Here is a 15,277-nt window from a genome sequence, read left to right on the forward strand (position 1 = left end):
TCTGCTGGACCAAGTCGTTTTAAATTTGGATTCCAAGATACCTAAGATTGACCAGTTGGGTTACCTGGCAATGAAGAGCTTCTGTTCGTAAAATGGCAAAGCTAAGAGAATGCAGCGGTATGCCCCGAGTTTGTCTGCAAAGTGGGAGACACTATTCGCAATATACATTACGAGCGAAGAGTTTTACATCCAGCATATCTCACAAATCACTAAGAAAAAGAGCCAGTAGTTTGAAAGAGGCACGTGCGGCTTGAACAGGGCAGAAGTAGCCATGCAAATGGTCCATCTACTTCGACAAGGTGACCCACCTCGTTACTCGTCGGGGAAATGCAAAACAGACCCACGGAACACCTCCTCCCTCAGAACGGCTAGGATGTGAATAACTCACAAAAGCAGGTGTTGACCACAGGGGACACCGTTGGGACTGTCGTATCCGGCTGGCCGGAGTAAACGTGTCTACGGACACTCGGGAGAACCATTTGGCTACATCGACCGCAGTTAAAGAAACAGGTGTACTGTGACCCAGAGATTCTACACTTTTAGGTCTACACCCTACAGAGATGCACACACACACCCGCCTGCCTCCTGAATAAAATAACACGGGGAAAAAAATGCCCACAGAGGCTGTATTCTTAATCATCAAAATCTGGATGCAACCTACATGCCCATCAACAACACAATGGCTAGATTGTGATATAGTCTCAGAAATAGCAAGGAGAATGAACCAACTGCGACATACGATAATACCAGTAAATCTTCCACGCATAAATGGAGCAAAAAAAACCCAAAACACCGGCCAACACATGTGGACGGTAGAAATCCATCCAAAGAGCAACAACGAGCAGATAATCGAGAAAAGGCACTCAAGAGGGCATCTGGATCATCCCCCCCCCTCCCCGAAACCCACGGGTACCTTCCTTTATCTTCCTCACAACTCCTCGGTGCTGGAGATGCCGGCCCTAGGATGGGCGACTCCCCCCTGTTTGCCGGGGACGTTTCTGGTTTTAAAATCAGAAGTCCCATGCCCCAGGAACACCCTCAAACCTGCACAAAACCCAAAGGCTCCGACATTACAAAGACAGGGGCTCAAATTCCAGTTCACCTGAATGGAAGGGCAAACACGGCTGGCGTGAACCCCTCCCAAAGTGCCAGCATCAGGAAAGACAGAGACAGAAAGACTGAGGGGCCATAACATCATGAAAACGAAGCACAAACACTTCTGCATCCTGTGTTGGATCCTGAACACGGAGAAAACTTGTTGTGAAGAACATTGACGAGGGCAATGGACAAAATCTGAATCGTATAGATATAGATGATATAGATATAGATATAGATATAGATATAGATATAGATATAGATATAGATTTAGATATACATATACATATACATATACATATACATATAGATTTAGATAGATATCTGTATGTAGGTACCACACTTATCTAACTGCTTTTCTTTTAAAAATTTTCTTAGGGTTTATTTATTTTTGAGAGACAGACACCAAGCACAAGCCAGAGAGGGGCAGAGAGAGAGGGAGACACAGAATCCGAAGCAGGCTCCAGGCTTTGAGCTGTCAGCACTGAGCCCGATGCGGGGCTTGAACTCACGAGCCGTGAGATCATAACCTGAGCTGGACACTCACTTGACTGAGCCACCCAGGAGCCCCACCTATCTAACTACTTTAATGTAGCCATTTAAAAACATGAAAACCAGGGGCACCTGGGTGGCTCAGTCGGTTGAGCACCCAACTTCAGTTCAGGTCATGATCTCACGGTTCGTGACTCTGAGCCCCGCATTGGGCTCTGTGCTGACAGTGCATAGCCTGCTTGGGATTCTCTCTCTCTCCCCCGCTCTCTCTGTCCCTTCTCCACTTGTGCGCTCTCTCTCTCTCTCTCTCTCCTTCTCAAAACAAATAAATAATTAAAAACACACACACATGAAAACCATTCTCAGCTCTCAGGCTGTGGTAAAAAGAAAAATCAAAAAAACAAACAAATAAACAAACCACACACAACAACAACAACAAGTAGGCAGATTTGAGCTGGATTTGGCCTGTGGGTCATAGTTCGTTGACCCTCTGGATTAGAAGACAGTATTTTATCAATGTGAAATTTTCCCTTTTGAGTGGAACAAAGGGGCATTGTGTTTGTAACTGGTTTTTCGAGGATTCAGAATGAGAAAAAATGAGAAAGCAAACGTAGTACAAAGTTACAAACTGATGAATCTTTTTTAAAGTTTATTTATTTACTTAGAGACACAGAGAGCAGGGGAGGGTCAGAGAGAGGGTGGGGGAGAGAGAATCCCAAGCAGGCTTTTCCCAGAGCCTGATTCGGGGCTTGGACTCTCGAACCGTGAGATCATGGCCTGAGTGGAAACCAAGATTTGGACGCTTAACCAACGGAGCCACCCAGGTGCCCCACAAATTGATGAATCTAAATGAAGGACAAACAGGCATCGTCTTAACTATTCTTGCCACTTTAAGCTTGAAATTCTTTCGAAATACGTTATTTAAAAAAGAAATCCCACTTCCCCCCAAACTCTGTGACTTTGGGCAAGTCTCCTATATGCTGGGCTCCCTCCTACCTGAAATGAGGGAGCTGCTTCCCATGGAGACTCACGGCCCATCCTGGGAGTCCCCACTGATCCACAGAGCACCTGCGGTGTGCGGACTCACTCCTGCACTCTGGTCCCCAACAGAAGAGGTCCTGCTCACATGGCGTTCACTACACTCAAGTGGGTTGGGGGGGGGGGGCTGCAAATTAAGTCATGGCATCTAAGCGCTTGGTCCCACGCTTGGTCCCGAACCAGCCGCATGCCTGCCACCAATATCATGACTGTGAAGACGTCTGTGATTACGCTGGGGGATGGCCGGCTGTTCCGGGGGCCTGGCCCTCCACAGCTCTCAACCGTCACGGGTCCTTTTGGGGAGATGCGTAGACAGCACCCCCGGCCTATCATAAAACCAGCCTTTCTCCATTTGTAACAGCATTGGAAGTGTCAATATTTGTGGGGTAAACGGGCCGCGATAACCATGTTTTCACCCAATTACAATTTGGTTTTTATCTCCTCTGACAGGAGGTTATGTTAATATTGAGTCAATTCACTCCAACATCATCTTTAAAAAGGAAAAAAAAAAATTTTTTTTGTCTCTTCAAATAAAATACCCAGGCCACCTGTCTTGTGGTTCCTGGCTGGGGAGGAAGGTGCTCGCTCACACGAAAAATTCCCATCAGACTCATCTTCCCAGAGCTTATTAATTATTTTCAATGTCTCGTGGAAGCATGGGTGACACGTGGTGACAAACGTCCTGCCTAAGGGCACTGGGGATGAATCAAGGGTTATCGGTCTTCTGCACACTAGTGGTGGGGGCCGAGGGGGGGGGGCCTCAGGATGTTGCCTAGCCGTGGCTGGGAGTTCACGTAGAAGATACACCAGGCTCAAGGGGCCCCCCCGAAGGGACAAAAACTGAGCTGGACTCCCCCGGTGGAAGGGCCTGTAGGAGCACCCCGGGATTCTCGCAGGGACGTGAGGACCTGGAGGTGGCAGAGGGCCGACAGGAGATACATTCATGGGGGGGTGGGTAGTAGCAGCTTTAAACTGCCTTTTGTTGATGTCCGTGGGTTCAAATCCCAGCTTCATCTCTTACTACCTTTGTGACTTTGGACCAGTCTCTTCGTATGTTTACTTATTCGCCCAGTGTCTCCCTTGAAGGAGCTGGATGGTAAAGGGGGGACACAAGCAAGCAAGGGTGGTGACCGCGAGAGAATGTCACCAAGTCTCAGTCATCGTACCCCCCAAAGGCCCTTCAATCCTTCCCCCTTCACTGCCGTACTTATCACCCACCCCCTGTATTTCTCATGCGGGGTTCTCATGTCTGCTGGCCCCTGGCCTGGTCCAAGCAATGCTCCTGCCACCCGACCTTCAGAGAGAGAATTTAAAAATTTATATACAGTCTCGGCTTTTTGTGTCCAAGATCCATCAGTGGCTTCCATTGCCCTCGGAATACACTGCGAGAGAATGTGCCACCCCAGAGGTAAACCCAGCAGACAGTGACAGCCCAGAGGGGTGGGCCCTCAGCCAGCTCATGGGGGTCAGAGATGGCTCCCAGAAATGATGCCCACACCCAAGCTCAGAAGAGAACTAGACGGGGGCGTCTGGCTGGCTCACTGGGTTAAGCGTCTGACTTCGGCTCAGGTCATGATCTCACAGTCCGTGAGTTCGAGCCCCACGTCGGGCTCTGTGCCTGGAGCCTGCTTTGGATTCTCTCTCTCTCTTTCTCTCTCTCTCTCTCTCTCTCTCTCTCTCTCTCTCACTCTGCCCCTCCTCCATTCACACTCTGTCTCTCTCTCCCCCTCTGTCTTTCAAAAATAAATAAACATTAAAAAAACACAAAAACAAAAGGAAGAGAACTAGATGGTCACCAGGCAAACAGGCTTCAGAAGAGAGAAGCAGGAGTCTGGCCAAAGGCACAGCCTGGGCAAAGGCGGGAAGGTGATGAGACAGGTGTGAGCGACCCCAAGCTGTCCCTAAGCTGCTGTTCAGACATGTCACGAGCACGGGAGCTGGACTTGGCACCCGTAAAGGTTACGTTGGAGAACCTGCATTGTATTCTGAGGACGATGGAAGCCACTGATGGATCTCGAACACAAAAAGCCAAGACTGTATGTACATTTTAAAATTCTTTCTCCGAAGATCGGGTGGCAGAAAGATTGCTTGGACCAGGCCAGGGGCCAGCATGAGAAATACTGATGGTGGGTGATCAGTGGCGGGGGTAGGGGGTGTCAAGGGGGAAGGATTGAAGGGCCATTTGGGGGTACAATGACTGAGACTTGGTGACAGCTTTGTACTCAGCAGGAAGAGGGGGAACACGGTCCCCAGTATGAATGAAGTAAAGGAAAGAGCTTGGGGGTCTCCATTTCGCAAAAAGCAAATACCGTATTCCCTTTGGGGGAAGAGACGAAGGTCAAAGGCGTGAATTGAAAGCAACCAGTATCCTGGAGAAAACGTCCTCTTCAGGGTCTTGTGGGAGCCAGGTGCCAGCATCTGCTTCTCACAGATGTTATTTACGCACGGCGATGATCTCAATTACGTATCTTGGTTGTTGGGATTGCTTCTGTCTCCAGATTAGTTTGTTTCCAGTGGAAACATTCCATGGGAATTAATTAGTAATTGCTCCTAAAGAACAGGTGTTTTTAGATCATCCCCACACATCGCCCTGCCTAGTCTGTGCTACGAGGTCTTGTAAAATCGTTTTCCCAGAAACCAAAGTCTTTGGGCAGTCAACCCCTGTGACTCGGACGAGGGAGCCAGCGGGGAGCTCTACGTTTTAAAAATCATGGTCTTCAAGTTTTTATTTTAGAGAATTCTTGCAAATGCACAGTCAGCGTTCTTTAAACCAGCCCCGGGCCTGGGAATATCATGCCCCTTTTTATTTAAAAAGACTTTTTGTTAATGTTTTGAGAGAGAGGGAGAGAGAGACAAGGTGAGAGCGGGGGAGGGGCAGAGAGCAAGGGAGACAGAATCCGAAGCAGGTTCCAGGCTCTGAGCTGTCAGCACAGAGCCCGACACGGGGTTCAAACCCACAAACCGGGAGATTGTGACCTGAGCTGAAGTCTCATGCCTAAGTGACTGAGGCAGCCAGGCGTCCCTCATGTCCCTTTGTACATGAGGAAAAGGAGGCTGCAACACAGGATATCTCACCCCAAATCATACAGCTAATTAGGCAGCAGAGGCAAGATTTGAACGCCAAAAGTTCTAGGACTCTTCTATGATTTATCACAAGGGTCTTAAACCACAGTATTATCAGAGATATATCCAAGGCTCCCAGTGGAAGGAAACTGGGTGAAAAGAGCCAAATAATTCTCTCGGGGTCCTAGACGCCGGGGCAATGGGCCGAGGGGATGCCTGTCCACTAAGGGCAGAATCCAGAGATTCTGGAAGATGCTCTAAGGGAACTCTCCCATGCTGCTGGTTAGGCCTGGCACACCGCACATCAGAGCTTCAGGTGGGGCCTGGAATCCCCATGCCCATCTGACCACACCCATCTCTACTCTGTAACTCTCTATGGCTCCCCATCACCTTTGGGATAAAACCTAAACCCCTTAGCCACGCTCACTAAACCCAACTATCAACATACCCCCCCCCACTGTCTCCTCCTTATCCCTGCAGCCTGGCCTCCCATGGGTCCCAGAGTTCAGACCACATCAATATTTGCTGAATGCATGAGTTTTTTAATAGGTGCATTCAAGCGATTCCCTTGTCCGTGCCCTGAGAGAGTAAACCTTTCTCTGGGCTCTTCCTAACTGAGCTAGAAGGGCAGCAGGGCGTGGTCATGTTTCTGAGAACCTTGCTGCTTGGACCTCATCAGCCCCCCGAGAACCTTCCGGCTTTGACCTCATCAGCCCCCCATAAGCACTGGGCCATCAAGCGACGCGAACTCTCCACTTTGGGAAAAAGTCTCTGGGAGGTCACGCTGCGCGTTGAACGTCACGAGTTTAGCAGCTGCCAGATCCAGTCCTCTTGACTCAAATTTAATTAATGTTGAGACGGCCGAATGAAGGTCTGTCCCACTAAGGTAACCTCGCCATCAGTTTTCTCGTCTACGAAATGGACGTGTCACCACAGAACTGGAAAGGGTGTTTTGAGAGATAAATGAGGCCCGCGATTCCCAGATGCCAGTCCTAAAAAATGTAGATACTGGGTGCCAACCCAGACTTAATGAAGAAAGACAAAGAAAAGACTACCTGGAGGTGGGATCCAGAATCTGTGATTTTTAAGCAGTGCTTAAGTTCTCTGATGTGCGGCCAAGTTTGGGGATCCCAAGACACCACAGAAAAGCCTAGTACATAGTAGGTGCTCAATGTTAATAGGACCCATACTGTACCGGCCAAGTTGCATGGACACAGAACTGGTGGCATTCACAGCTTTCGGACATATATTGCTGTGTGCCCTTGGGTAAGTTACTCAACCTCTCAGAGATTGTATCTTTATTAAACAGGTCAATAATAGAAGTACCCACCTCCTGTGGTTATGGTAAGGATTATCTAAATAGCGCACTTACTGCTGCCACCAGAAAGTCTACGAGCCCCCTAACTTTCAAACCAGCCCCAGGTTTGTCCCTTCTAGCCAGCTCTGTCACCACTTAGCCCAGATGACCATCTCCTCTGGCCTGGACGGGTATTCTAGCCTCCTAACGGCATTGCCATCCTGTTCACGTCTAGTCTCCGCACAGAAGAGCGAGCCTCCCAACCGCGAATCAGATTACGTCACTCTCTGCTCAAAACCTCCCAATGGCTTCGCACGACCCTTCGTGTAAAACCCAAGCCTTCCAGGTCCTGCGTGGTCAGGTCCCTGTCTGCTCCTCCTTCTCCCAGGGTAGTTGAGCCGACCACCCAGGCTCAACGGGACCCCTTGCAATTGCCTATTCCAGAACTCCATGTATTGCCTTTATTCCCCATATCAAGGTGTGAGATGTTTCTACTTATTTCTATCATTGTTTGCTTGCCTCCTTTTCCATCAGATGTAAATTTCACAGCGGAGGGTACCTGCCTTACTAACCATTATACGCCTAGATGGAGCATATCACCTGACCCCCAGCAGGTGCTGCATAGATAAGGAAGGAAGGAAGGAAGGAAGGAAGGAAGGAAGGAAGGAAGGAAGGAGGGAAGGAAGGAAGTCGTTCAGTGCCATACCCAGCACTTACGGCACAGTCAGTAGCAAAGTTAGCTCCCTCTCTCTCCCCCCTCCTCTCTGCTCTCTCTGCCTCGGTCCCTGGAGCCTTCAGGTAAAGGACAAATACCTTCCCTCGGAGAGGAAACACAGTGATGCCCAATGTCATCACTGCTTTATTTGATTAGCTCTGACTCCGGCATCCGGGACACGTGTGCTGGGAACCAAAGCAACTGTACCCTGACCTCTGGTCCACGCGAAACCATCCTTATAACGATTTCCATGACAACAGCAACAGAAAGCCAAGGCTGTGAATTCCCTTTGATAGGAGCCGGATGCAGAGATGGGGAAGAAGGACTTTCAGAAGAATGAAGCTCTTTGATTCAGCTCGAGGCGCCTTCATTAAATACCACCATTTGTCAAGAACACACATTTTAACCCTGCCGAGGAAGGTTGCTCATGAATACTTTAAAAAGGAAGGAAAAGAACGAACAAAACCATCGTGGTTCCTTTTGGAGAACAATCACCTGTGGGGACGGGGACATTTGGATGCTGTGGCATCAGGAATATTTTGGTGGGAGGCAGGAAGAGCAGCTGGCCCCCTGCCAAGGGGGCTGCAGGAGCCCGACATGCCTGGATCCTGACCAAGTGCTCAGACACCTCTGCCCACTTGAGGCAAGTCAAAAGGCTAAGCGTCTTCCACCCACGTGGACAGCCAAAGAGAAAGGTCAAGGAACCCCTAGATTCTGCAGTTAGAATCACGAGCCCTGGATATGAATCCCAGCTCTGCCACTTAGCTGCCGGGCACGTCACTTCCCATCTCTGGACAGGACTTCCCCACCTGTAAGATGGGCGCAAGGTCACTTCCCTTCCCCAGGGAGTAAGAAGGGTAATGAGATTGAGTACAAGGGTGCACCTAAGCCCAGGGGATTCTAGTTTTCTGACACGGCCACACGGAGAATAGGGTTTGCCTTAAAAGCAGGACAGTCCGGGACAAGCCAGGATGGTTGGTCACCCTGAAAGAGCATTAGCAGATACAACAGAGCATTAATTAATAGGATTATTAAGAGAGGAGGCCCTTCAGCATCTTCAGGTTTCACAGCACTGCACCTCTGGGGAGGTCTCTCCCCAAACCTACCAACCTGGTCCAATCATGACAAAAGCATCACACAAAGCCAGACTGGGGGGACACTTTACAGAATACCTGGCCAGTCCTCCTCAAAACTGTCAAGGTCATGAAAAGCAAGGCAAGACTGGGAACCTGTCCCAGACCAGAGGACCCTGGGCAGGCCAGACCACCCAACACAGTGTCGTGCCCTGGGTTGGTTGGATCCTGGAACGGGAATGAACGGAATCCAAGAATGAACGGGGAAACTCGTGAAATCTGAATGGAGGCTGGAATTTTGTTTAAAAGGAAAACAAGGTTTTCTCCCTTAGCTAACCAATTGCTACCTGAAACCTTTCATTTTACAGACAGGAAACTGACGTCGGAGACAGGAAGCAGAGAAAGCTCTGGATCCGGTTTCTACGACCTGCAGCTAGACTCTGCTGCCTCCCGCTGCCTTCCTGGGGACCTGCTGACCTTCTTGAGCTCCTCCAGAAGGAAGAGAGAAGAGCAGTTAGTGGTTTTGGAGTCAGGGAAAGCAGGTTCAAGGCCCAGCTTTGCCTCTGACTGGCTGTGTGACCTCAGGCAAATCCCTCACCCTCTCTGTTCCCTAGTTTCCTCACTTGTCAAATGAGGCAGAGGACCCCACTGAATTCAACAGGCAGGCATTTATTCAGTATTTATTATGGGCGATGGACTGGACAGGTACCATCAGACATGGTTAAAGCAGAGCCTTGCCCTCCGGAAGTGTATCGTTTTGCCTGAGGGTCCGAAAAGTACAGATAACCCATCTAAGTTTCTGGGGATACTCTGTGGAGATAGAGAAGCCTGCAGCCATGTGGCAGCACTGAGGCTACGTGATAGAAGGCCAGAGAAGGAGAAAGAACAGAGGGCAACACTCTGAGAAGGTGAGGTGGTGAGGGCAGCAGGAAATGCCTTCCGTCTCTCCACACCTGGATTCAGCACATGCCGTTTATTAGCAGGAAACGAGGGACTTAGAAGTGACACCAAATGCAAGGGCACCACACCCCCAGTGGGGCTCTCAGCTCCCCTGCGTTGTTTCCAGCTCACTCCCCCGCTCCCTGTCCCCCCATGGGTCAGGTAGCAAGTCCTGTGTCCCTGCTGTGATATTCCGCCTTGGGACCTCTCTCCCCAAGTCCGCCAACCTCCCCCCACCCCACCCCACGGAATCTGAACACCTCACGCCTCTCGACACCTGCCTCCATGGGCTGCGCTGTCTGCACTGGGCAGAGCCCAAGCCCGTCGTCCCATCTCCCCAGGTCCTTGGCTCCTGCCTGGTCTCACCTGCCATCTGCCTCCACTCCTCCCCGGGGGCAGCCAGGGAGGGTGGAGTCCTGAGTTCGAATCCTGGCTCTGACACTTTCTAGCTGCCTTGGGGTGGGTCTCCTGCCCTCCTTGTCTCCCAGTCCCCTCCCTTGGAAAATGGAGATGAGAATCCTGGAGACCTCGGTACAGAACTCGGTGCCCCATCCCATACAGAGTAAGCACTACATGGTGGGAGCTCCAGAAGTGAGACGGCCAGAGATCCGCATCATTACAATTCTAACTGGCAAACGGCCATTGGTGGTGGTGGTGGTGGTTCAGGCTTTGCTTTATCAGCACGACTACCCGTTGTTTCATACCCAGCCTGGGTGGGCACCACCTGGCCACCACACATGCGCACGCGCGCTGCCCTCGGCCATTCTGCCACAGGCCCCCGATCTGCCCGTGCCCTCGGGCTGCCTTCTGCCTCCACCCTGAAGAAGGGAACTGGACTTCTCGGTCATTTATAAACCCCTCCTTCTCACTTATAAACCACCTCCATGTGGCATGCTCAGCCCCTCGGTGTCCCCCTTCTTCATGCAGGTCTGTGAAGGTCGGACGTCAGTGCAGCAGCCACCCCCATCCCCATGCCCTGGCTGGCTGCAGCACCCTGGTCCCGAGGGGACCCACGACACCCACCTGGCTGTGCACTTTCTCCAGCTCCTCCTTGCTGACCGACGTCTTGCTATCCTCCATGCTCCCCAGAAGGAGCTGCACGTCGGACAGCAGCGCGTGAGTCCTTTTGAGGTCCCTCCGGAGACGCTTCTCCACGTCAAAGTCCCGATGGCCGATCTGGAAGCCAAGGGAAGGCTCTCGTGAGCTAAGATGGCAGAGCAGTGGCCAGGGTCCAAGTTCTCCGGAACCAGGCTTCCCTGGGTTTAAATCTGGCCCCTGCCTCTCCCACTGTGGGACCTTGGACAAGACCCTTCTCCCCAAACCTCAGTTTCCACATCTGCAAAATGGGAACGACATCAACCGTGCGGGGCTGTCGTGGGAATTAGAAAGGTGTTTAGCCGAATGCCTAATAAGCTGTGCCCAAAGCTGCCATCACAGCCTGTAAGGATCCAAAGTCACTATGTCTCGTGGTCAGCACCAAAGCCATCAATATGGCCTCTCCCCACCTTGTAAGAGCCTACAGGTCAGGGGAGGCCCTCTGGTGACAGAAGTGAGGACAGCAGTTTCCCTGCAGGGGCAGGGACTAGATAGGGCAGAACTCGGGAGCCCCTTAATGCTATTCATGTGGGTGGTACTTCTCTGAGTTTATGAAAATGCATTGAGCTGTACGGGAGGGGTCCGGTATGCTTCTCTGCCTATATGTTATGCTTCAGTAAATGGTGCTTAATATAGCTGTGCTGTTTTTGGAGATCTAAGTCAAGTTTTGCTGTCCCTCGAGCTGGTCCCCTCTGCCACATTAAGGCATGAGGTCATTTTCTGCAAAAAGTTGTTACCCAAGAAGTGAGCACGTTCCTTTCCCCAAATCCCTGAACTTGTAGGCCCTCTGAGCGGGCAGCTGTCCAGTGGCCCCTGCAGAAGCCACGTTCCTGGACTCGGCACCAGGAGGGTGACAGCTCCCAGCGGCCAACAAACGGAGAGAGGCACAGGGTTCCCCAGAGGACCGGCATGAAACAGCGACAGTCCACAGTCTCACCTACAAACAGCGCCTACTGGAAAAACACTAGGGGAGCACCTCTGAAACTCTGGAAGAAACAGCCCCTTGGGGTGCCTGGGTGGCTCCGTCGGTTAAGCCTCCGACTCTTGGTTTCGGCTCATGGTTCATGAGTTCAAGCCCCACGCTGAGCTCTGCACTGCCTGTGGAGAGCCTGCTTGGGATTCTCTTTTTCCCTCTCTCTCTCTGCCCCTCCCCCACTCATGCTTTGTCTCTCTCTCTCTCTCTCTCTCTCTCTCAAAATAAATAATTAAAAAAAAAAAAAGAAACTAACAGCTCCCTTCTCGGACTCTCCAGAGACCAGCGGAAAGAACACAGCACCATCTATCAGATGGGGAGTTTTCAAGAAAACGGGGTGTAGGTGTGTTTCTACCCACCTGGATACCTGTGCCTCTCAACAACCATTTCCTGGATGCTCAGAATGCCCCAGAATAATCTAGAAAGAAGGTGGGGTTGAGAATGGGGTGGCCCCGGTTTTAAACCCTGGCTTGCCATTTGCTGACATTGGGAAGGATGGCTGAATCATACGACCTCTCTGAACCCGAATCTCCTTGTCTGTAAAAATAAGGTGAAAAAAATAATCTCTACCCTCCATGTTGAGATAAGACAAGGATCAGGCATGATAATGGATCAGAAAGCACTTTGCATGCTGTCAAGTGCTTTACAAATATAAAGAATTATGAGTATTGTCTGATGACCTAGAATGCACTCCTCTAGATTACGCATTACTATTTCTTGGCAACTAGCTTTGAATTCTTTGAAAAATGAGTTGGTTCTTCGAATATAGCCTCTTCGTTCTCAGATGTATTACTTTGTTAAGTTTGAAATGCTAGTCTAATGTGTGTGTGTGTGTGTGTGTGTGTGTGTGTGTATGTTATATAATCTCACCTGCTGAGCTGAGATCAGGACGGGGCATTGTGCCAGGCCCTTTGTCACATGTTATTGCATCTAACTCCTGTGACAATCTCTTAAAAATAGATGTTATTATTATTGCCTTTATAAAACGCAGTAATAGCTTAGGTTTAAAGGGAGCTTTCTAAGTGTCAGACCCGGTTCGAAACCCTTTAGGGAAATTAACACGTTTGGTCTTCATGAAGCATCTATGAGGTATGTAGTATTAGGAGTCCCATTTGACAGATGATGAAGCTGATGCCTACAGAGGGGGAAGTAACCAGCCCAAGGTCACACAGCTATGAAATGGAAGTTTGGATAGGAATCCAGCTGTCCTGGCTGGTCCAGAAAGGGGTAATTGTAGGGAAATGTACGATACCAGAGATGTGTTCTGCTTTTTAAGTTAAGGGAAAGCGTGCTTGGGAGAAGCATCGCCCAGCTCAGGCTGGGAGGGGATCCGCAAGAGTCTTAGGTAAGTGGGAGCCAGGTGAGCTGTGGGAAGGACATTTCAGGAAGAAGCCATGCCATGAGCAAAGACAGAGGGCTGAGAAAGTCTTGTATATCTGGTTCTGAGTGATTAGCATGAGGGTGTAAAACACGGAGGTGGGGCAGGGGGCCTGGGGCCAGCTCATGTCTTGTGAGCAGTGGGGACTCTTTAAGTATGTACCGTCTCGGGAAAATGGAGGTACAGCGGGTGAAACTGACATGGAGAGAGTAGTGCTCTCCCCAAGGTCACGGAGTGGCTGTGCAGGACCCTGGGCAGCTCACTATTAGAATGCAAGTCTCTAACCACTGCACGGCAGAGCCTAAGGGAACCTGAGTCCTGAATCACTAACTCGAGCCCAGGTTCATCACCATGATTGCATTCAAGCAGCATAGTAGCATCTTTCTTATTTCTATGTCTGTTCTTGATCTTTATACATCCCCAGAGTATAAAGAGCATTCATTTGCCTGTGGAGCAGGTTGGCGTCAGGGACACTCCCTAATGTTGGCGCTGAGCACGGCTCAGAGTCTATCAACTTACTGAAGACCCTGAAAATGCGACCACCCCATCTCCTTTGCAGAGGGGTCTTTGCAAACAAAACTCACAACAAAATCTCAGACCAAGTCACCTTCCTCTTCATAATGAATCGTTACAAGAGAGGAGGGCAAGAGAGAGAGAGAGAGAAAGCTCATTAGGTTAATGGGAAATAAATGTCATTCAGCAAGTTTGCATTCTGTAGCACAAAGATTCAAATTTGGATAAAGCTGGTGAATAATTAACCAATAAATCTAAATGATGTTTAGTGTTGTTTTGGGAAACTATATTCAAACCTCAACTGTTTCAACATTTCTCATAACGCCAAATTGTCTGGGGCTGTTGTTAAATGTCTGTTGTCGGGACACCTGGGTGGCTCAGTCGGTTAAGCATTCGACTTCGGCTCAGGTCATGGTCTCACAGTTCGTGAGTTCGAGCCCCGCGTCGGGCTCTGCTGTCAGCGCAGAGCCCAATTCAGATCCTCTGTCCCCCTCTCTCTCTACCCCTCCCCTGCTCACTCTTTCTCTCTCTCAAAAATAAATAAACATTTAAAAAGAATGTCTGTTGACAAAGATCCCTGAGTCCTTTAAAAATGCAATCTGGAAATGCCATTGGGGATAATCAAGCCACTTTACAGAAGGGGAAATTGAGACTAAGAGAGAGAATGAATAACATTCTAAAAAAAATCAATATGGTCAACAAAAGTATGATTCTAATTAACCGGATATTTATCATTTTTTTGGACCTTCATCATTTTTAACTTTAAAAAAAATTTTTTTTTAACATTTATTTATTTTTGAGACACAGAGAGACAGAGCATGAACAGGGGAGGGTCAGAGAGAGGGAGACACAGAATCTGAAACAGGCTCCAGGCTCTGAGCTGTCAGCACAGAGCCCAACGCGGGGCTTGAACTCACAGCCCTCACGGACCGCGAGATCATGACCTGAGCTGAAGTCGGCCGCTTAACCGACTGAGCCACCCAGGCGCCCCAAACTTTTTTAATGTTAATGTATTTTTGAGAGAGAGAGAGAGAGAGAGAGAGAGAGAGAGAGAGGGGGGGGGCATGAGCGGGGGAGGGGCAGAGAAAGAGGGGGACATAGAATCTGAAGCAGGCTCCAGGCTCTGAGCTGTCAGCACAGAGCTTGATGCAGGGCTCGAACTCATAAGCTCTGAGATCATGACCTGAGGCTGAAGTTGGACGCTTGACTGACTGAGCCACCCAGGCACCCCTGGACCTTAATCATTTTTAAGCAGTATAGCACTAGGTTTCAAAAATACAGGGCTTTCAAATAATATGGATCCCATTTCAAACCCACTTAGGCCACTAACAAGCTATATGATCTTGGGAAATTTCCTTTAGCTTTTAAGCCTCACTTCTATCATTTATAAGAAGGAACTAATAATACCTATCCCACAGCATTGTTGTAAAAATCAAATACCGTATATTAGAAAAAATTATGACTAGTTATCTACCACAAGAATAGAAATATGGTTTGTAGCTTTAGAACAAACATTAGAACAAAAGGGATCATAGAAAACATTACCAATGTATCCAAGAGCAGGAAAAGAATATAAGAAGAAGCAAAGAGGGGCACCTGGGTGGCT

At 49.5% G+C, this 15,277-nt stretch overlaps 1 protein-coding gene across 1 annotated transcript in view; it reads right to left on the reverse strand.

Annotated features, from left to right (window-relative positions):
- Positions 1–15,277, reverse strand: part of MYO18B (myosin XVIIIB) — a 242,094-nt gene that overhangs the window by 89,650 nt on the left and 137,167 nt on the right. Inside the window, exon 33 of the mRNA XM_042961553.1 lies at positions 10,736–10,888. Coding sequence (XP_042817487.1) covers positions 10,736–10,888 — 153 coding nt within the window. The remainder of the gene's footprint in view (positions 1–10,735; positions 10,889–15,277) is intronic.

Source organism: Panthera tigris, chromosome D3 (assembly GCF_018350195.1).
Source record: "Panthera tigris isolate Pti1 chromosome D3, P.tigris_Pti1_mat1.1, whole genome shotgun sequence".
Taxonomy (NCBI): domain Eukaryota; kingdom Metazoa; phylum Chordata; class Mammalia; order Carnivora; family Felidae; genus Panthera; species Panthera tigris.